Below are 22,732 nucleotides of genomic sequence, written 5' to 3' on the forward strand. Positions count from 1 at the left end.
AAGGAGATTTGGGGGGGGGGCAACTACCAGAAATTTGAGAAGTCGAAAGTCATGCTATCAGGTTGGAGGCAACCCAGGCCAAATATAAGGTGTTGTTCCTCCAACCTGAGTGTGGCCTCGTCACAGTAGTAAAGAAGGCCATGGAATGACATGTCACAATGGGAATAGGAAGTGGAATTAAAATGGGTGGCTACAGGGAGATCCCACCTTTTCTGACAGAAACAGCGTAGGTGCTCAGCAAAGCGGTCTCCCAATCTACGGCGGGTCTCACCGGTATACAGGAGGCTGCACCGGGAGTACCGGATACAGAAGATGACCCCAACAGACTCACAGGTCAAGTGTTGCCTCACCTGGAAGGACTGCTTGAGGACCTGAAATGTAGTGAGGGAGGAGTTGTAGGGGAAGGTGTGGCAGTTGTTCCACTTGCAAGGATAAGTGCCAGGAAGAAAGTTAGTGGAGAAGGGCATTGCATCGTGATGAAGAGTCTCAGCCCGAAACATTGAATGTTTATTCCTTTCGATAGATGCTGCCTGGCCTGCTGAGTTCCTCCAGCATTTTGTGTGTGTAACTTTGATTTGCAGCTTCTGCAGACTTTCCCTTGTTTGTGTGTGGTTCTCCAAAGGGGTCCTCAGGTGGCTATAGAGGCCATTCTGAGATCCACAAAACCAGGACGTTAGGGTGGATTTCTGGACAAAGAAAACAACTAAATACTTGATCACTCTTTTTCTGGTAAAGGGTCATCACAAACAATAGCCTGTAACTTCCCTTTGGACTTGGAGACAATTTGATGTAGCAGAACCGAGGCACGGTGAGGCAGCGCTGAGAGCGAGGAAGATCCAAGGTTTGAACGATTTACGTGCCGGGCTGAATTGGAAAGGTTGGCTACAGGCCGAACCGAAGCAGCAGGCTTCAGGCCCCGGAGCATATTGAAGCGATTAAACCCGAAGCTTGGATGACGATTTAGGCGCCGGGCCATATTGAAAAGGTCAGGGTGTTGGGGCCCGAGACAAGGGTTGGGCCGGTTCAGCCCAGTTCTTTGCTCTGTGCAGAACCAAGGACCTGTCGACAAATGCTCTTTGTGGACTTCAGTTCAGAACGATATTTGTTTGTGTTTATTGTTTGCATCATTTGTTTTTTTTCTTTCACTACACATTAGGTGTTTGATGGCCTTTTTTTATGGGTTCCTTTCGATTATTTTGTTTTGTGGCTGACTGTTAGGAGGTGAATCTCAAGTTTGTAGAATGTATACAAACTTTGATAATAAATGTACTTTGAACTTTGAACTTTGATTCCCTTAATGGAGAACAGCTGTAAGTGACTTTGTTTAATAAGGCAGGCTGATGTATGGGCTGCCATCACACGGTTCTTGATAGATTGGGGTCAGGGTTCATTGTGATGTGTCATCATCTTCTGTCAGCTCCATCACTGACATCTTGGTTGAATCACTTTTTGTCTGGAAACATCCCCTCAACCTCACCACCTCACATAGGGCCACGTGTGACCCCTACCAGGATTTAAATTGCAGATGACTGAACTCCAAATGGCATCGCCCTTGTGAGGTCAGGAACTCTCCAGCATGACAAGGTATTGGCCCTGTGACGAGAACACACATAAATTAAGATGTTTGCTGGCCTGAGCTAGCAACAGTGGCATCAGCAGTTGGTCTGCCACCTGTCCTCAGGGGGAAGGAGAGATAAGGAACAATGAAGCAGCATTTGGAGGTGTTAATGAAGGAGCCATCAGTCTGGGTATTGTCAAGAGCGGCTCCCCCTTTGAACCCTGAACTGTTTGAAGTGATGGACAGGCGATCTGGAGATGTGTAATGAAGGGACGGGAGAGAGAACTGTCTAGAGCGGCTCCCCCTTTGAACCCTGAGCTGTTTGAAGTGATGGACAGGCAATACCCCAGCAGGGGGATAAAAAGGGACAGGTTCGCTAAGGCAGGACACACACGACACTCAAGGTAACGAGACCCTGGAAGCGGTGCGCCTCTCACGAGTCGGTGGGAAGCTCTTGGACGGCTGATCGGGGGATCAGCCTTAAACGCACAGGGTGGAAAGGTACGATCAGCGGGAACCCGGTGTGTGTCCACCCTCGCTTGGGTGCCGGGTTTACTGCAGAGGATCGACCGCATCTGGAGGAGGGGTCACGGTCGGTGACCTCAGATGACATCACAAAGGACCCGCCCGAAAGCTGCTTGTGAGCAATATCGCCGGTCTGTGAGTGGAAGCCGTTTCTGAATGATCAGTCGTTCTCGTTCTCTCTCTCCTTCCCCCCCACGTTGTCCATCGCCATGGCAACGATTACTGCGAACTGAACTAAATTGGACTAAACTTTGTGTCACTTTGAAATTGGTCATTTACCCCTAGACAACGATAGAGCTTGATTGATCCTGTTATCTTAATTCTGTGCACATGTATGTTTATCATTGCTGAACTGTTGCATTTATTATCCTTTCGATTACTGTGTTGCTTGTTTCTTTAATAAAACTTTCTTCGTTCTAGTAATCCAGACTCCAACTGAGTGATCCATTTCTGCTGGTTTGGCAACCCAGTTACGGGGTACATAACAGCCCTCATGGAAGAATTTCAGAATAGCCTTTCCCTGGCTGCGTCCCTCGGGGGCTTCTCTCAGTGGGATGTCCTTTTCAAAGAGCACGCTCATGCCTATGGGGCGTAGTGGTTACCCTGATGCTTCATAGCGCCAGCGAACTCGATTGAGATTCAATTCTATCCACTGTCTGTAGGAGTTTGTACATTCTTCCCGTATCTTTGAGTACTTGGGATTTGTCCCACATTGCAAAGACATACGGTATGGGATAGGGGTAGTAAGTTGTGTGCATGCTATGTTGGCACTGAAATCACGGCAACAATTGTGGGCTTCCTCCCAGCGCATAATGGACAGGGTTGGTCTTAATGCAAACCAATGCATTTGATATATATGTGACAATTAAGATAATCTTAATTTTTGTTGATTATTTTATTATCATAGAGTTTCTAGCATGGAAACAGTCCATTTGGTCCAACCCATTCATGCCAAACATGGTACCCATCTGAGTTACACTTGGCCCATATCCCTCTGACCCTTTCCTATCATGTTCCATCCAAATGTCTTTCAAACATTGTAACTGTACCCATGGAGATACATCTCTACCATAGGAGGCGTAAGGTGCTCCTTCCCTCTGCTAGCCTGAAGGTCACCCTTGGGCAAGGTGCAACACATGCTTAGACCTCCCCAGATCAGGGTTGTGTGAAGCCATGGGATCAGGTGGTGGATGGTCATATGAGCAGCCGGTGCATATCACAAGTCCTGGTTATGTGACCACCGATGCCAGGCAGACAATCTCTGAAGAGTAATCATAATGGCTGGGGTCTCCTGCCTTGTAAAGACACTGCCCAGAAGAAGAAAATGGCAAACCACTTCTGTAGAAAAATTTGCCAAGAACGATCGTGGTCATCATTATCCCCCATGTCCTATGACACGACACATAATGATGATGAACTGTACCCGTGTTTATACAGTAGGTCATTCCGCATACCCACACCCTCTGTGTGAAAACATTGTTTACTCAATCCTCTTTAAAACTTTCACTTCTCATCTTAAATCTCTGCCCCATTTCTGAATGAAGGTCAAAATGCTGGTTGCTGCTTCTGTCATTAATATCCAGGTGTTCTCTGTCACAGAGTTCTGGTTAGTGAACAATGCCTAAAGCATTTCAGCAATTCCATTGCATTGTTTCATTGATGCGTGTACATCACAGGATTGGCGAGTTGGTTGGCATACATGTCTCAGGATTGATGAGTTGGTCAGTGTACATGTCCCAGGACTGCAGAGTTAGTTGGCGTGCCAGTCTCAGGATTGGCGTGCAAGTGTCAGGATGGGTGAGTTGGTTGGTATGGCAGTCTCTGGATTGGTCAGTAGGCTAGTGTTCATGTCTCAAGATTGGTGAGTTGGCCAGTGTTCGTATCTCAGGATTGATGATTTGGCTGGCATGCAAATCTCAGGAGTGGCAAGTTGGTTGGTATGCCTGTCTCAGGACTGGTGAGTTGGCCAGTGTGTGTGTCTCAGAGTTGGTTAGTTAGCCTGTGTGTGTGTGTCTTAGGGCAGGCAAATTGGTTGGCACACCTGTCTCTGGACTGTAGAGTTGGCCAGTGTGGATTAGCCTCTACAGCCACCAGAGGACCCACCAGTAGATAATCCCCGAGGAGAACATCATACTCGACTTGAGTGATTGCATTACTATTATTACTTGGAGTAAGAATTATTAGAACTCTGTGTAAGATTTGGCATTAGAAACCTGTACAGCAGAGAACAATATCAGTAAAAGGGACATTTATTTGAATTCCTAATACAAAACAGACAGAAAATACAAATACCCTCCATCCATTATTTTCCATTTTCATGACAATTTGTAAAGTACATTCATATTAACCGATATAAAATACTCTCAAACACAGATAGCACAATTAAATGAAACCCATGTGTATACACTGAGCAGCTTGTCTCTCATGTTCTTTCTAGTTGCTGGTGGGTTATTTATTTTCAAAGTAAACCTTCTCTATCACCCTAACAGATAAGCAGTACCATGACATCGAACTGGCACTTTCTGGGATGTTAGACAAAAGTGCAGGATTAAGGTGTGGATCTTTCTACGTCAGACTTCATGAGACATGATCCTGGAAGATAAGGAGTGCAAGGTTTGTTGTTTCTTTATCGCTGATGCAGGCTTTAATAAGCTCTCCATAGAATTTCTCTTCTGGAATAGTAATCTAGATTTTAAAATACTCCCCCTTGCATCTTTACCTGCCTTGATCCTGTTGGTTTAATGTGTGGAACTGGTATGTCCCAATATCCTGAAGGGATGAAGAGTCAGCATCATCATCATATGCTGTGTCCTATGTCATAGGCGATATGGTCTCATGACCATGGCTGCTCTTGGCAAGGGATGAAGAGTACAGGGGTGTAAATCAAATTGAGGTGTTTACGATAAATGGAGGGAGCTGGTGGACAGAATTCTTTTTCTTCAGATGGAAATGTGGATGTCGAACAAGATTCTTGGCCAATACACAAAGCACTGGAAGAACTCAGCAGGTTAGATTCTTGGCCAATACTCAAAGCACTGGAAGAACTCAGCAGGTTAGATTCTTGGCCAATACTCAAAGCACTGGAAGAACTCAGCAGGTTAGGCAGCATCTATGGAGGGAAGGGGGCAGTCAAAATGTAGGGTCGAGACTCTTCACCTTCATATGTGTTCTCTTCCATCCATAGATGCTGCCTGACCTGCCTGAGTTCCACTCAGCGTTTTGTGTGTGTTGCTTTGGATTTCCAACACCTGCAGACTCTCTCATGTTTGTAACCCGTGATCTACATAAATGTCAGAATAGGCTCAAGGGCTGAATGGCCGAATGGCCCACATGTCTATGTTCCCAGAACGGGTTCACTGTGAGCTCGGTGCTGCAATGCTACCTTCGTGCACCTATTCAGAAAGTTACGCCACATAGAATATCGATCACAAACCACGAATCAGTATACTTTCTATTTTACTAATTACAAAGCTTCCAAGATCAGAGAAATAAATTACATAAAGCGCAAAAAATATATTAAACTAAACTATAACTTTCATATGTTCAAACACATTTTTGGAAGGCAACAGTGCAAGGTTCAGTATAGATACATACAAATAAATAAGGGAGAAGATGGGATTTATTACCCATTCACAAAAGGCAAGTAGGACAACAAGTCCCTGGAGATCATCTGAAACTACAGCCTGCCTCCTCCCCCATACACACGCACTCACGCACACACATATATACACATAATACACAGGTTCTCAAAGTGCCATTGAATCTGGAATGTTCTAGTATGCTTCTAGCGACGCTGAGGGAGAGAGTCAACGGCTCACTGGCAAGCAGGCTTCACAATAGCAAAAGGTGGCGAGGCGCCTTTCAAAAGGAAACAGCAAATACTTTGAGAGGTGGCGTTTGGACGGCGGCTTGCTGTGCTGCGATGGAAGGCTTGAGGGCCACGTGAAACGCATCCAGGCTTTCTCAGCAATGATAACATCCAGAGTAATTTTGCTGATGGCAGCTGGCAGAATAATCATCGTGGATTCAAAGCTTTCCCATTGGAATGTTTTGTTTGCCAGTTTAATTGCAATCTTCTCTATAGCTTTCCAGATATGGTATGAGTATTGTCTTTACACGGTGGTAGTTCTAGGGTTCCATAACTTGCCCCATAAATAAAATGGTGCCTATAATACAAAATGGGAGATTGTTAATATCAAATCCATCTTCTCAATTTTCATGTTGATTTTGTCTTTTTGCTGTCATTTCCCCTTCTGCTCTCACTCACACATCCCTTCCACCCAGCCTTGGACTTCAAGCACGGCGGAGACAGACTGGATGTTCAAAGATTGCTCTGTTCCTCACTGGGGGTGGGGACGCACCCTTTCTGCTTGCATCGCCCCCTGGTATGACGGGGCCAATGCACGGGATCGGAATAAAGCTGCAGAGGGTTTTGACTCAGCCAGCTCCATCAGTGGTACCAGCCTCCCACCAGACGGAAAGGTTCACAAGGCGATGCCTCAGAAAAAGTGGCATCCATCATTAAGGACCCCCACCACCCAGGACATACCCTTTTCTCATTACTACCATCAGAGAGGAGGTACACGAGCCTGCAGACGTACACACGTGCAACATTTGAGGGACAGCTTCTTCCCCTCTGCCATCAGATTTCTGAATGGACAATGAGCCCATAAACACTACCTCACTATTTTTACACTACTTATTTATTCGTCTTATGTATATTTCTTATTTTAATTTGTAAGGTATTTATGCATTGCACGGTACAACAAATTTCATGGCTTATGTCAGTGATAATAAATCTGATTGAAATGAGTTCAAACAGCGGGGCCTGTCCAAGCCCAGCTGCGAAAGGAGGAGGAGGAGGAGGAGGGTTGGGCCTGGAGCTAGCAACCCCATCCCATGAAAACCCAGAGCTACACAGACGTTAACGGAAGCTCCAAAGACCTCATCCCTGGGAGAAGGAGGATACACCAAGAAGATGGGCCACACCCGGCAGCAGCTTGGAGGAATAGCTGGGACTGAAGGCTCTGGTGGGCCACTGTCAGCGGCGTATGCCCCTGTAGAGGTGATGGGCTTCAGAACAAGAAGAAGAAGTAGCGGCAGATGGGTCTCGATGAGCAGAAAGGGGTAGATCATGCAGATGGCACTTAATTAGAATTCTAATTACAAAATAATTATAAAAGTCTAGAAAAAAAACATCTGTATTAAAGAGAGGGAAAGCAAATTTTTAACTCAACTGGAACATAAAAGGGTCCAGTTTCCTTTCACATCAAGGGCGGCACGGTAGCGTAGTGGTTGATACAATGCTTTACAGATTCAGCGACTTGGGTTCAGTTCCTGCCGCTGCCTGAAAGGAGATTGTACCTTCTCCCCCACAGTCCGAAGGTGTACCGGATAGGTTAATAGGTCTTTGCAAATTGTCCCCAGATTACACTGTCATTAATTGGGGTTGCTTGGGGTCAGTTGGGGCAGTGTGGCTCAAAGGGCTGTTACTGTGCTGCGTCTCTAAATCAAGAAAAGCTTGCAGGCTAAACAGAGCTTCGACTGATCGTGCAGAGGCAAGTTCTTACCTGTGGGGTTGTGCCGGATCAAGAACAGGAAGGGTCTGTCGAACGCGACTTCAAGTGGGGCCATTCGCTCGTATATAATGGCAGCTGCAAAATTAAAATAATAATCACGGTCATCAAATCATCACAGATATATCTGCATCTACACTGCGCTTTCCTGCCGAGATAGATTCTTGTTATATCACGTTTAATAAGGTGAGCTAGATAAAATACAAAGAATAGCACAGGGTCAGGATGTTTTAAGACCCCCAAGACATAGGAGCAGAATTAGGCCATTCGGCCCATCAAGTCTGCTCTGACATTCATTCATGGCTGATTTATTATCCCTTTCAACCCCATTCTCCTGCCTTCTCCCTTGATACCTTTGACACCTTTACTAATCAAGAACCTATCAACGTCCACATGAAATACACCCAATGACTTGGCCTCCACTGCTGCCTGTGGTAAGGAATTTCACAGATTCATCGACTTCTGGCTGAATAAGCTCTGGCTTAGCCTTTGGCTAAGCCCTCTGGTCCTACAGTCTCCCACAACTGGAAATATCCCCTCCACGTTCATTCTATCTAGGCCTTTCAGTATTCCATAGATTTCAATGAGATTCCCCCCACCCCATTCTTCTAAACTCCAGTTGTGTCACACACTTTAAACACCGAACTAAGCTAATCACTTAAGCCTACACATATTCCTCCATTCCCTACTCATTGTTCTGCTTATCTGAGAGCCTTTTAAATGCCTGTATCATATTTGCCTCCACCATCCACCCAGCATTGCATTCAAGAATCCCACTCCGGATTGAAGCCTGAAGGCTGATCCAGGGTCCAATTCAGACCCGCTAGCCGCAGCCACACTTCTGAGAATCTGTGCAAGTCCGCTGGGGAAGCTGAGGCCCAGTATCTGCGAATCTATAAGTTCTGCTGGAGACTGGACACCAAAGATGGCCAATCCTGGGGTAAGAGGGCCGTGTATGTGTATGTGGGTGGCTGGGAGGGAGGAGCGGGGCTTGTTTCGCTGCTGTTGCTTGGTACGTTCTGTTTCGTTGTGTTCTACGTTGTTCTGCCGAGCATTGCGGGCATGATACGCTGGTGCTGGAATGTATGGTGGCACTCGCAGGCTGCCTCGGCATGCCCTTGCATTGTGTTGGTTGTTAGAGTAAACGGTGCATTTCGCTGTATGTCTCGATGTACATGTGATAAATAAAACTGCACCTGAATCAGAATTGAATTCAGTACCCCAGACGCCGCCTAGCCCAAGTTTTATAAAGCTGCAATGTGCCTTCCCAATTCTTGAACTCAAATGCCTCCACTTACGAAGACAGGAATGTCTTACACCTTCTTTACCCCCCTAGCCAGCTGTGAAGCCACCAATGAGCCTCAAAGCAATCTGTCCTGAAGAGGTGTGGTGGCAACTGCCTAAGCAGTTGGCTTTAATTGTACATTCTGGCCTCAGGGCAGCTCGTGGAGTGGGCGTGTAAAGCCTTTCTTGCAGCTCGTGATTTCAAAACCGAACAATTGTAGCTATTGAGTGCCTGCAGGCTTTATTGTTGGCAATTTGCTAACTGCATTTCAATATCTCTAAGGATTCTTTGTGTGTCCACAGTTCTGGTGTTACGGGCTGGCCTCAGCCATGCGCCGAGCTGTCAAACATTCCTTGTATAAAACTGCACAGCCTTCTTGCTTTTTGGCTATTCTCTCTCCTCCAACCCCCAACTCCTCATCTACCAATTTGTTTTAGCTGTGAAAGCCCAAGGTATTGGGTGCAGGCTGTCTTTTTTTTCCTCCAGAGGTTGTAAAAAAGCAAGAACTTAGACATATCAAGCAGTAGTAAATCATAGACACAAGAACTTAGACTATAAGACATAGGAGCAGAACTAGGCCATTTGGCCCATCGAGTCTGTTCCACCATTCCATCATGGCCGATTTATTATTCCTCTCAACACCATTCTCCTGTCTTCTCCCCGTAACCTTTGACATTCTTACTAATCAAGAACCTATCAATCTCTCCCTTAGATACATTCAGTGACTTGACCTCCTTTGGACTAGACAGCATAGATCTGAACAGTACAGCACAGAAACAGGCCCTTCAGCCCACAAGATCAATCTATCCCTTCCCTCTTATACAGCCCTCCATTTTTCTATCACCCATGTGGTTATCCAAGAGTCTCCTAACGTATCTGCCTCTGGCAGGACATTCTACACACCCTCCATTCACATGTCCTTACTGTTATATAGCAGTCGGATGATCTATGCCTGTGGTTTTTCTTTGCAATGTCTAACACAGCTGACTATCAGGAAGAGCTCAGACGAGCACAGGGCCCAGTGAGGGCACGAAGACTCACCAGTGGCTGCAGATGCCTTGGTTCCACTCTCGTTTGCTTCGATCTTCACCTTCTGTAGAGCGTGAGCCACAAAGAGCTTCTTGGTTTCTGTGGCAACAGAGAAAGGAGGTAGAATTATTAGTCCGCCAGCACAGAGACTGTCTCCGCCCTCCGCTGCGGAACTGGAGAACATTTTACCCCAGAAAACACAAGGGATTCAGCAGACACTGGAAATCCGGAGTAACACATACAGTATAACACGCTGGGTGAACTCAGCAGGTTGGGCAGCATCCGTGGAAGGAATAAGCAGTTGACACCTCTTGCCAGCGGCTGGGAGAGGAACGGTCAATCGTTTGGCCAGTGGGAGATCCCCTACTGCAGTGTTATAAATTGGAGAAGTGGTCTGAGTGTGTATTGGTACAGAGGGAGCAGTTGAATTCATGTTTTAAATTATTGGCCCAGGGTCATCATGGTCACACACACAAAATGCTGGAGGAACTCAGCAGGCCAGGCAGCATCTACGGAGCAGAGTTAAAGAGTCAACGGTTTGGGCTGAGACAATGAGAAGACAGAGTAAGAAGGTTGGGGGGAGGGAGGGTAGAAGAAGAACAAGGTGGCAGGTGATTGGTGAAACCGGGAGAGGGGGTGGGGTGAAGTAAAGAGCTGGGAAGTTGATTGGTGAAAAAGATAAAGGGCTGGAGAATGGGGAGTCTGATAGGAGAGGGTAGAAGACCATGGAATAAAGGGAAGGGGAGGAGCATCAGGGAGAGATGATGGGCAGGTAAGAGAGGGAAATAGGAATGGGGAATGGTGAGGGGGGGCAATTATCAGAAGTATCATAGCTACGTTGTTATTTGTGCAGAGAGACAACGAAGTGCAAGTGTCGATTAACTAAGAGTTGCGGAGTGAATTGCCTAACCTAGATCAGCTGATGGTAGTGAACAAACCCAGAATAAATCAGTCACAAATCATGTTTCCCAAACTAATTCTGTCCCCACTAGATCCTCTCCAACTCTCCCTCCAAAGGCAGGAGAACTCTTGGACGGACATTGAGGAAAGGATGCTGTGAAGTGCTACTTACTGCTCATGTCACTGAAGTTTGCCTCTGCACTATTAAACATATCCTTTATTCCCATGTTTTCCAGTGGCTTTTCCAGATTGGTCTCTGTCTCCAGGGAAAATCTGCCAAGAAAAAGACAAAAACATTAACATTGTGAGCAGTTTTGGGGCCCCTATCTAAGAAAGGATGTGCGGGCATTGGAGGGGTCCAGAGGAGATGCACGAGAATAATTCCAGAAATGAAAGGGTTAATGTATGAGGAGCATCTGATGGCTATGGGTGAGAGGATTTAAGGGTGGGTCTCATTGAAACCTATTGAATATTGAAAGCAGTCCTGAAGAAGGGTCTCGGTCTGAAACGTCGACTGTTTATTCATCTCTGTAGATGCTGCCTGACCTGCTGAGTTCCTCCAGCATTTTGTGCGTGTTGCTTTGGATTTCCAGCATCTGCAGACTCGTTTGTGTTTAGAATATTGAAAGGACGAGACAGAGTGGGTGTGGAGGGGATGTTTCCTGTGGTTGGGGAGTCTAGGACCAGTCAGCACAACCTCAAATTGGAAGGAGACAGATACAGGAGGAATTTCTTTAGCTAGAGATAGGTTAATCTGTGGAACTCATTGCCGCATGTGGCTTTGGGGCCCAAGTCATTGGGTATATTTAAACGGGAGGTTGATGAGAGGACAGGCATTTAAGGCAAAAGGGGGAACATTTAAAGAAGACGAGTGGGGTAAGGTTTCTTGCTTTGCAAAGACTGGTAGGTGCCTTGTTCCAAGAGTAGTGGTGGAGGCAGATATGATAGTAGCATTGAAGAGGCTATTAGATACATGATTGTTTGTTTGTTTGTTTGTCGATTTATTTATTTAGCATTTGCACAGTTTGTTGACTTTTGCACACTGGTTGAGCGCCCAAGTTGGTCCAGTCTGTCATTGACTATTCTGGTTATTATTCTATAATGGATTTATTGATTACTCCGGCATGAAAATGAATGTCAGGATTGTATCTGGTGACATGAATACACTTAGATGATAAATTTACTTTGAACTTTGAATGGATTGCAGACCACTGTTCCACCCTCCATACTCTCTCACTTACTTGGGCAGGGCGACCTGGCGTTTGACAAGGTGCATTTTCATCTTCCACTCGTTGACCAGCTGGATGTCGATGATGTTAGTGAGGGAGGACAGCGGGTCTCTCTTCTGGTACGGGGCGGCAATGTACATGCTGAACGTCTCGCCATGATAGGGCAGCTCGATGACATCGTAGTCCATGCCACTGGGAGTCACAAACTCACCTGGATGAACAAAGCAATACCATTGGTTTTCGGGCCTGTCAATCATACAACTCATATCTCAAGCCAGGCAGAGCATCTCTTTGCCATTGGTTATGCTACCATGTCACCCTCTATTCTGCACTCTGTTATCGCTTTCACTTGTGCTACCTCAAATGCACTGTTGTAATGAAGTAACCTATACAGACCAGGGGCCCCCAGCCTTCTCCATGCCACAGAGCCCTGTCATATACCCAGGGGTCTGTGGATCCCAGGCTGGGAACCCTGGTAGAGACGGTATGCAAAACAGGTTTTACCCACTGCACCTTGGTACATGTGACAGTAATAAACCGACTTATGGACATGTGTGACAGGAGAGATCTTGGAAACATTTGAGGTTGAAACCCTGCTGGGCAAAAGTTGGCTGCTAAACTGTCAATCTTTTACGGGAGCCTTCACTTCGAAAAGCTCTCGTTCCGCAGCATCACTGAGGGACACACATGGGATTTTTTACATTAGTTTGGGTCTTGGAAACATCATGGCATGTGTCAAAGTGTTTTTTAGAACACATAACACTGCAGCACACAACATAATGCTAACCTTTCAACCTACTCCGAGATCAATCTAATCCCTCCCTCCTACGTAGGCCTCCATTTTTTGATCATCCATGTGCCTATCTAAGAGTTATGCACACAAAATGGTGGAGGAACTCAGCAGATCAGGCAGCATCCATGAAACTCAATAATCATTTGACGTTTCAGGCCAAGACCCTTCACCCTTCATCCGGCATTTTGTGTATGTTTCCATCATCTGCAGAATATCTTGTGTCTAAGTGTTTCTTAAACACTCCTAAAGGATCTGCTTCTGCCACCATGCCTGGCAGGGTGTTCCACGCGCCCACCACTCCATGTGAAAATCTTACCTTTTATATCCTCCCTATATCTTCCTCCACTCACCTTAAAATTTTGCCCCCTTTCTTTGTATTAGCTGTTTCCACACTGGAAAGAAGCCTCTGGCTGTCTACCCAATCTGTGTCTCTTATCGTCTTGTACATCTCTATCAAGTCACCTCTCATTTTCCTTCGCTCCAAAGAGAAAAGCTCTAGCTGGCTCAACCTGTCCTCAGACGTGCTCTCTAATCCAAGTAGCATCCTGGTAAATCTCCTCTGCACCCTCCCAAAGCTTTCACATCCTTTTTATAATGACTTGATCAAAGTGAAGACTATATCCCATTTATGATCTAACAAGGGTTTTATAGATTTGTAACATTACCTCACGGTGCTTGAACTCAATACCATGACTAATAAAGACCAACACACCATTCACCTTCTTAACTATTCTGCCAACTTGCGCAGCAACTTTAATGATCAATGGGCGCCGGCCCCAATCCTGCTATTAACCCTGTGTTCTGCCTTCAAATTCGAACTTCCAAGTAGAATCAGTTCATACTTTTTTTCAAAAAAAGAACACTTTTGCAGAGCAGTCACTCTCGCAGAACAAGAACGTGGTAGTAGTCAGTCAGAAGGAGGGATAACAACATGAATCAGATGGGCTGAATGGTCTTTGCATTGTAAACAAGGGGTGTGCGCACTTTCTCTTTAACAGAACCTCTTATTTTACTGAATGATTTTACTGTCTGTGCCAGCTGTGGGTGCAGGTGATGCACAGGGTATTCCGGGCACACAGCCAATCTCAATCTCAACCTACAGAAGGTGCCAGGGTCATGGGCAGATCCCTGTCTGCCAGGGCTGTCTGGATTAATCATTGCCTGAGCTCATGTCAGACTCCACCCACAGATGCAGCAACAACCCTTCCAAGAATCCCTGCCCATGGGATTCCACAGACAGGGAGGGTATTCATGCAATAGGACCTTCAATGCAAATTGAACCATTAGAATCAGCTTTATTATTTAAATAGAAAATAAAAAGTTACAGCACATTACAGGCCCTTCAGCCCACAAGGTTGTGCCAACTATGCAACCTACTCTAGAAACTGTCCCGATTTGCTCAAACTATCTCCATAACTCAGTCCCTCAACTCCTGGCAACATCCCCGCAAATTTCCTCTGCACCTTTTCCACATGAAGGGCGACCAACAAAACTCCAAATGTGGCCTCTTGTACAAACTGCAATATAATGTCCCACCTGGCATGTACTCAATTTATTTGGTACATTTAATACACTAAGATTGTTTTGTTGTATCACTAGTTTTATTATTATGTTTATTGAGATACAGCATGGTCCTCCTGGCTCTTCAAGCTGTGCCATTCAGCAATCCCCGACTTAACCCTAGCCTAATCACAGGACAATTTACAATGATCAATTAACCTACCAACCGGTACGTCTTTGGCCTGTGGGAGGAAACCAGAGCGCCTGGAGGAAACCCACATGGTCACGGGGAGGATGTACAAAGTCCTTACAGGCAACAGCGGGAATTGGACCCGGGTTGCTGGTACAGTAAATGGTTTTGCTAACCGCTACGCCATCTCGTTGCCTCGTGGTTTTAGTTTCACTAGTTTTCAACACTTTGAGATTGTTTTGTTTTGATATTTTCTTTATAGAAGATTGAATATATTATTTGACTTTGTTGGATTTGACAGCATGTCAAACAGGATCAACCCCCACTCTGTCGTAGTTCATCTCCAAGGGACGTTAGTTTATTAAATAGGCACTATCGTATGGAGTGATCTGTTTTTGAATAAGTGTGAGGCACTAACAAACCAATATCAAGGCAGGTAGAGGGGAAGCAGTTGAACTTGTAATGCTCTGGCACCTTCACCTCAGGGACCAAGCAGCACCCTTTGACTCACCAGCATTCACTTTGGCGATCTGTAACATCATGGGCACCATAATCCTCGTCCCATCTGCCTTGTAGAACTCGCGCAGCTGTGTGCCCTCGGTGGGGAATGGCATCTTCCACAGGCCCCTGAAGAAAATGGCGTTGAGCAGAACCATGCGGGTCAGAGAGGGATCCAGCAAGCCTGGGTGGAGAAAGTCATGTATCATTCCTGGGAGGGGATCAAACCAAAAGAAAGAATTGTAATTAGATTCAAGCAACACACACAAAATGCTGGTGGAACGCAGCAGACGCTTATAATTTTGCAATTTGTGTGTTTGCGATTATAATTAGATTGAGCATTTGGCGTATTGGTCTTCGTAATCAAAGTATTGAGTACAGGGTCTAGAATGTTACATGGAGGTTGTATCAGGCATTGTTGAAGCCGAATTTGGAGTCAGTGGCTTTAAAGTAATCTCACTTTTTTTTTTTTTTTTAAGAGATGCAGCTCAGTAACAGGCCATTCTGGCCCAATGAGACCATGCTGTCCAATTACACCCATGTGACCAATGAACCTACTAACCCGCACGCCTTTGGAAAGCAGAAGGAAACGCACATGGCCACGGAGAGAACGTACAAACTCCTTAGGGATGGACTTTAGGGTGGTGTGGACACAATGACCCAATTATTCCTGTGGGTGCCAAACCTTTGACTCTAAGGCTCACCTTGGGTTTTCACCTCCACCCATTTGTTGATGATGTAGGTGGCCTTTGTGTTGTCCTGGAAGAACAGCTGCTTTGGCCAGCTGCTGAATGTCTTCCTGTACTTTTTCATGTAGGCCGCTGGCAGCTGCATGTCCCTCTGGACGAACACAGAGCTGGCGACGTAGGCAGCATCCTGGTTGCTCTTGGCAATGAGATCTTTACGGAGCTGCCTCAGGGCCAGAGGCACACCATTATCTGTCCAGAAAGGAAAAAAAAAGGGATTCAGTTGATCAGGGATCAGCCACTCCTCTCCACAGCCCCTCATCTCCCTTCATTCCCTCCCTCCCCATTCACTGTCACTTCACACCTACACTCCACACCTCATACCTATACGTACACAATCACTCTCCTACTGTGTTTTCATCGGCCCCGCAGCCACCGAGAAGAATTCCTCTTACTAACAGCCACTGAGAAGAATTCCTCTTGCTAACAGCCACCTTGTCACTATCGTTTCCTGTGAGAGTCACCCTATATTTAACCTTATTCGTTATTTATTTTATTGCTACAGCACCAAAGAGACGTATCTCCACCCGGCTACCCGTTCTGTATCTTACATATTCAGACAGATTCAGATGTAAATCTCACACACTCACTTGTACATTACTGGTTTTTTGAAAATCAAAATCATTTCTACCTAGCTATCCACTAGCTGATGACGTTTTAAAGTCCATTCCCTTTTAAATATGGGCTATTATCTACGGACTAACTATGCATACATACATATGGCAGGGTGGAGATACATCTCTTCTAAAGGAGGTGTAAGGCACTCCTTCCCTCTGCTAACCTGCAGGCCACCCTTGGGCGAGGTGTAGAACCTGCTTAGCCTCCCCCACCACCCCGATCAGGGTCACGTGAAGCCATGGAAACAGCCGGTGCAGATCACAGCCGGTGGTTATGCTGCCACTGACGCCAAGCAGACAGTCTCTGAAGAGTATTGACAGTGGCTGGGGTCACCTCTCTTTTAAATACACTGCCCAGAAGATTACAATTGCAAGCCACTTCACCACAAAAATTTGTCAAGAACAATCATGATCACCCACGTCATATGACACGGCTCATAATGATGATGATGATGTATGTAAAATTATGCAGGGTATAGGTGGGCTAAATGCAAGCAGGCTTTTTTCCACTGAGGTTGGGTGAGACAAGTACTAGAGGTCATAGGTTAAGGGTGAAAGGCAAAATATTTAAGGGGCACCCGAGGGGATCTTTGAGTGCCAGTGTGGAACGAGCTGCCAGTGGAAGTGGTGGATGTGGGTTCAATTGCAACATTTAATAGACTTGATAAAAATAAATCAATTTAGCGAGTGTCATCGATCTGTTTTGAGTCAATTCCCACCCGGAGCTGGTTTGATATGCACTACTGGCTCTTGCCAGTAGAGGTTCCCAGTTAGCTACAGAGGCACTTAAACCAAAGGCAGGTCTCAGATTCCAGGCTCTGAGAACACGGCCGAGGAAAGGACTTGGAATTATGTTTTTTCCCATCTACCCATCAACACACCCCCTCCCTCTGTGCCCTCCGAGGGAAGGGCAAGACTGGGAGCGGAGGGGCAAAACTGGGAGAAAACTGTCCGCAGGGATCCATGAACTGGCTGTAAAGTGGCGTGACCAACTCACAGGTCTTTAACCATGAAGACCGAGAGGGCACAGATTCAACTGGGCATCAGTGAAAGTCACGGCTCAAACTAACACGAGGCATGCAAGAGAACTCCTAGAAGAGTGGGTTTCTGCAAACAATACTGTAAACAAGCATTTCCAGTCCCAAAGAAGGGTCTAAGCCCAAAATGTCGACTCTTTAGTCTTTCCCCATAGACGCTGCCTGGCCTGCTGAGTTCCTCCAGCACTGTGTGTGTGTGTGTTGCTATGATTTCACACAACTGCAGATTTTCTTTTATTCTTCCATCCTATTTTTAAGCCAACGCAGGAAAATTTCCAGACCACAATCCACGCAGCCAATCAGCGATGAGACCCCCCCACCACAACTGAGTTTCCGTAATGACGACCAATCAGCTGATTGATATGTATATATAAAGGCCAAGTATTCAGAGGACACAGCGCAAGTGAACAGCGCACTGATGATGTTCCCACGTATGGTGACAAAACGTTTGCAAATGGATTACCAAGATTGGAGAACAACTCAAGCCAACCCCCTTACCCACTTTTGGTAAAGACGTTTCTCCTCCCCGCCACCCAGAATGGAACCTTTGTTTATTCCAGAGACGAGGTGTACTGGCAGGGTGGCACTCCCTCAGTAGCACACTTCAGCTGCAGGCCAGGATGTTCAGTTTGTGCCCTCAAGCCCACAACCTCCTCGATCAAGGAGAAATGTGATGAAATCAACACCTTAATCTCCACCGCAGGACCTCCCAATCCCAGAGGCAGGTTCATTCACACCAGCTGGTGTCTGATGAAGGTACACGCTCATACATACAGGGTGAGCCCGGTGACTGATCCAACCTCACCGGCTATCACAATCTTGTTGACACACAATACACTCAGGACTCCCACACCCACGGGGTGTCCTCAGGTCCAATACCTGAATTAGCCATGATTCCAACCTGCTAATTGATCAGGCACAGGGAGGGGCGAGTGAGTGAGAGGAAAAGGGCCAGACAGAGCAAGGTGAAGAAAGAGGTGGCAAAAAATGTAACTACACATGCAGACACACACACACATACCTGGGAGGAGGAAGAGATCGAGGAACTCAATAGAACAGAAAGGGACACACACAGACACAGACAACAAAGTAGAATAAATAGGGGAGAGGGAGGGGCAGAAAGGGGGGGCCAGGGGGGTCAGACACAGATGGAGGGAGAGACAGACAGAGAGAGAGGGCAGCAGACACACAGAGAGACGGGAGGGCAGACACAGAAACAGGCTAAGAAGTTGGCAGGGAGGTTCACACAGAAAGGACAGGGAGTGAGGGAGTGTGAGAGAGAGGGAAGGAGAGAGAGGAACAGATGACCAGAGCCAGGGAGAGGGGAGGCAGATGCAGGCTAGAGAAACCCTGGGACAACTGTCACACTATGACCCGTAGCCGCCTATCGCCAGCCTCGACTCACCATTCAGCCGGTACCGCATGACGTCCTCGAGCTGGCGGAGCGTGTTCCCTGCCGCCCCCAGCTGCGCCATCCCCATCAGCGCCGCCACGCCGTGGGGGGAGAGGACTACGTTCTGGTCGCCGGAGGACCTGACGACTTCCTGAAAGACACGGATCCCAAAGTTGCTCCCGAGCTCAGCCAGTTGGGCACTGGTCGCCGTCAGGGCTGGAGTCGTCACGGCAACCAGCAGGATGGCTAGGCACAGGAAGGATTCAGTCATCATGGCCATGGAAGTCTGAAAAAGGAAAGGAATGGTGAAACGACGCCATGGATCTTGGGTTGTCTGTCTCTCCATACAATGCAGAGCAGCAGAGACATAACATTCATTGTGCACCATTTCCTTCAAGCCCTCCCCCCCCACCCCGCTCCGACACATCCCTGCACGTCTGCTGCAGACCGCAGCCCGTTCGTTCATGGCAGCTGCACAGCTCAGAGAGGGCGCAGAGGTCCCGGGAGGGAGGCCGTGCAGCATGGTTTAGCAGATTCGTCCCAGCACTGAGCTGTTCCAGCGCCACATATTCAGCTGGAGAAGCTCATAAAGTCATAGAGAAGTACAGCACAGAAACAGGCCCTTTGGCCTATCTAGTCCATGCCAAGCCATTTAAACTGCCTGCTCCCATCGATCTATACCCGGACCATAGCCCTCTATATGCTTACCATTCATGTACCTATCCAAAATTTCTTCAACATTGAAATTAAGATTGTGTGCACCACTTGCCCTGGCAGCTCATTCCACATTCTCACCACCCCGTGAATGGAGAAGTTTCCCCTCATGTTCCATAATTTTGTACACCTCTATCAAATCTTCCCTCAACCTTCTACGTTCCAAGGAATACAGTCCCAACCTATTCAACCTTTTCTTGTAACTCAGGTCCTCCAGACCTGGCAACATCCTTGTAAATTTTCTCTGTACTCTTTCAATCTTATTTACATCTTTCCTGTAGTAGGTGACCAAAGCTGCACACAATACTCCAAATTAGGCCAAGTCAGAGCTGGGGTCTCTCTCCCAAGATGGAGGGAAGTGGATGTTTGATAGAAGTGTGACAGTTGGAGAGGTGATGAAAGGGTTAATGTACGAGGAACGTTTGATGGCTCTGGGCCTGCATTTGCCGGAGTTTAGAAGAATGAGGGGGGATCTCAATGATACCAATCGAGTATTGAAAGGTTTGGATAGGGTTGATGTGGAAATTATGTTTCCTATAGATAGTTAGTCTAGGACCAGAAGGTACAACCTCAGAACACAAGGACAGAGTTGAGGAGGAATTTCTTTAGCCAGAGGGTGGAGAATCTGTGGAATTCATTGCTACAGATGGCTGTGGAGGCCAAGTCATTGGGTAAAGCAGAGGCTGATAGCTTAGAGGGAGAAGGCAGGAGATTGGGGTTGTGTGGCATAATGAATCAACCATGATGGAATGGCAGAGCAAACTTGATGGGCTGAATGGCTTAGTTCTGCTCCTATCTCCTATGGTCTCTGATCTAAGAAGGGAAGGATGGGGTGGGGGGAGTAGATGGTTTGGGGCAACAACGAGGGAGAATGCGGCAGAGAGACGGGGTGTATTATGGTTGCTTGTCCCACAAGGAGAAACAGCTGATGTGACTGTGCATAGCAAGATCTAGCCAGCAGCGCCAGTTCCCCCATCTCCCCGCAACACTTCCCAATCCCCCTAGTTACTGTCATCTTGACTCCAGTGAGGCACTTTGGGGCCTCCTGAATAATGCTATCACCTTCAGATTCACATCTGTCTTAAACTCAGCATCTCTCTAGCAGCCTGTTCCCTACATCCACCACGCTCTGTGTAAAACAACTTGTCCTGCACACCTCCTTTCAACTTTTCCATAAGACATGAGAGCAGAATTAAGCCATTTGTCTTTTCCCCTCTCATTTTAAATACATGTCATCTAATATTTGATATTTCTACCCTTTGAATAGGAAAAGGAAAGGTACGTTGCATCCAGAGTTTCTCTGGTTAGCCATGATTTCCCTCCACGCCTCTCTGACGTAGTGGGGAACCGTGTACGAGGCAAGTTACAGCAGTGGTTTGCCATTGCCTTCTGCCGGGTGAGTTTCCAAAGAGATCACCAGCTCGTAACCCAGCACAGAAGGAACGCGTGCAGGGGAGCCGGCTGGATTCGAACCTGGGACCTTTCATCCCGAAGTCCAGCACTGATGCCACTAAGCCGGCCACCCTTTGAATAAGAAAGAAAAAAGACCCTGTCTACCCAATTTCCACCTCTTATAATTTCATAAACGACTGGACTTGTTGAAAGTTGGGTAAATGCCGAATAAATTCTGAAAAGAGACGATATACTCGAACGGGTATAGACTGTGTACTTAGATCTAGTAGAGAGAACTCGCACACACAGGCTAGAGAGAAACAATCTGTGAATACCGAGAATAATCTTATTAACGACTTGAGTGGGGTCAATTCAGAATTAGTTCTGGAATGAGTTAATAGACTCCAATGGGGTTGGACGTGCGTACATAGATTTAGTAGAGAGATGCCGTAATATACAGAACTCACACGCACACACGCATACACACAGAAAGATAGAAACAGATAGGTGTATACAGAGTGAGGTGTAGAGGAAGGCACACGCAAGAGATTCCGCAGAGGCTGCAATTTCAGAGCAATACACTCACACGGACACGCGCAGACAGACACACGATGCTGGAGGTACTCAAGGGGTCAGGCAGCGTCTACAGAGGGGAACAAACAGTCGACATTCCTGGCCAAGACCCTTCATCAGGAAATTAGCCCGAAACGTCGACTGATTATTCCCCTCCGTAGGTGCTGTCTGACCTGTTGAGTTCCTCCAGCATGGTGTGTGTGAGAGAGTCAGTGTGGGAGAGAGAGAATGAAAGAGAGAATGAGAGAGAAAGTGGGAGAGAGGGTGAGAGTGAGTGAGACGGGCTTCTGGAAGAGCTCAGCGGGTCAGCAAACATCTGTAAGAAACGTAGGGTTAAGCACAGTCATAGCAAACACAACGTGAGGTTTATACAAGCCCACGCTGACAGACAGAGACCAATTCACACAGAGCGAGAGAAACGGAGACTGACGACGCGGTGACTTACCCATGTAAGGTAGTGACTTACCAGGCAGTGCGCGGTGCTCACAGTAATGTCTGCAGCAGATTGCGTGTCAACCTTCACCGCTGGGTTACAACCCTCCTCTGTCTTGCTTTCGCTCGCTTGGGCCCCTTTTTATGATGCTCCGTGGACGGGCGGAAGTTGGTTTGCTGAGTAAATGGCTCCGCTCCCGCGAATGGAGCCGCCCCTCCCCCCGCTTGGTTACTGTAAACAAGCAAATACAGAGACTTTCCCAACACCGACATCACTAGGAACACTGTTATCCCCCGTTAACCCGTTCACTGCCGCTCCACACACGGCGCCCTCTCCGCTCGATCCGAATAAAACCAACTTTCAGACACGCCAGTATCTAACATTAATTCAAACAACAGGAATTCTGAAGATGCTGGAAATTCAAGCAACTTTGATGTGTGTTGCTCTAACATAAATTGTATGTTTAGTGATATATGACCCTAAGGTGTGATATAGACCAAATGCAAGTTACATATATCTGGCGTCTGTCACTGTATAACACTGGGGACGGGTCTGTCACTGTATAACACCGGGTTATAGTACTGGTGGGGATGGGTCTGTCACTGTATAACACTGGGGTACAGTACTGGTGGGGATGGATCTGTCACTGTATAACACCGGGGTACAGTACTGGTGGGGATGGGTCTGTCACTGTATAACACTGGGTACAGTACTGGTGGGGATGGGTCTGTCACTGTATAACAC

The 22,732-nt window shown here is 46.9% G+C and overlaps 1 protein-coding gene across 2 annotated transcripts; it reads right to left on the minus strand.

Moving 5' to 3' along the window:
* Window positions 1-4,316: 4,316 nt before the first annotated feature.
* On the minus strand, window positions 4,317-22,136 carry serpine1 (serpin peptidase inhibitor, clade E (nexin, plasminogen activator inhibitor type 1), member 1). 2 transcript variants are annotated; one of them, XM_072258381.1, is made up of 9 exons: window positions 22,022-22,136; window positions 18,889-19,162; window positions 15,788-16,021; window positions 15,097-15,267; window positions 12,115-12,313; window positions 11,046-11,146; window positions 9,986-10,072; window positions 7,654-7,737; window positions 4,317-6,249 (listed from the first exon to the last, which is right to left on the minus strand). In XM_072258381.1, exons 2-9 carry the CDS (start codon window positions 19,154-19,156, stop codon window positions 6,212-6,214), a joined length of 1,182 nt encoding a protein of 393 aa, XP_072114482.1. In that variant the 5' UTR covers window positions 19,157-19,162; window positions 22,022-22,136; the 3' UTR covers window positions 4,317-6,211. The 2 variants fall into 2 exon arrangements, with proteins under 2 accessions (XP_072114482.1, XP_072114481.1); XM_072258380.1 differs by having other exon boundaries at window positions 15,097-15,294; window positions 22,022-22,134.
* Window positions 22,137-22,732: the final 596 nt, after the last annotated feature.

The sequence above is a fragment of the Mobula birostris genome, chromosome 5 (assembly GCF_030028105.1).
Source record: "Mobula birostris isolate sMobBir1 chromosome 5, sMobBir1.hap1, whole genome shotgun sequence".
NCBI classification, from domain to species: Eukaryota; Metazoa; Chordata; class Chondrichthyes; order Myliobatiformes; family Myliobatidae; genus Mobula; species Mobula birostris.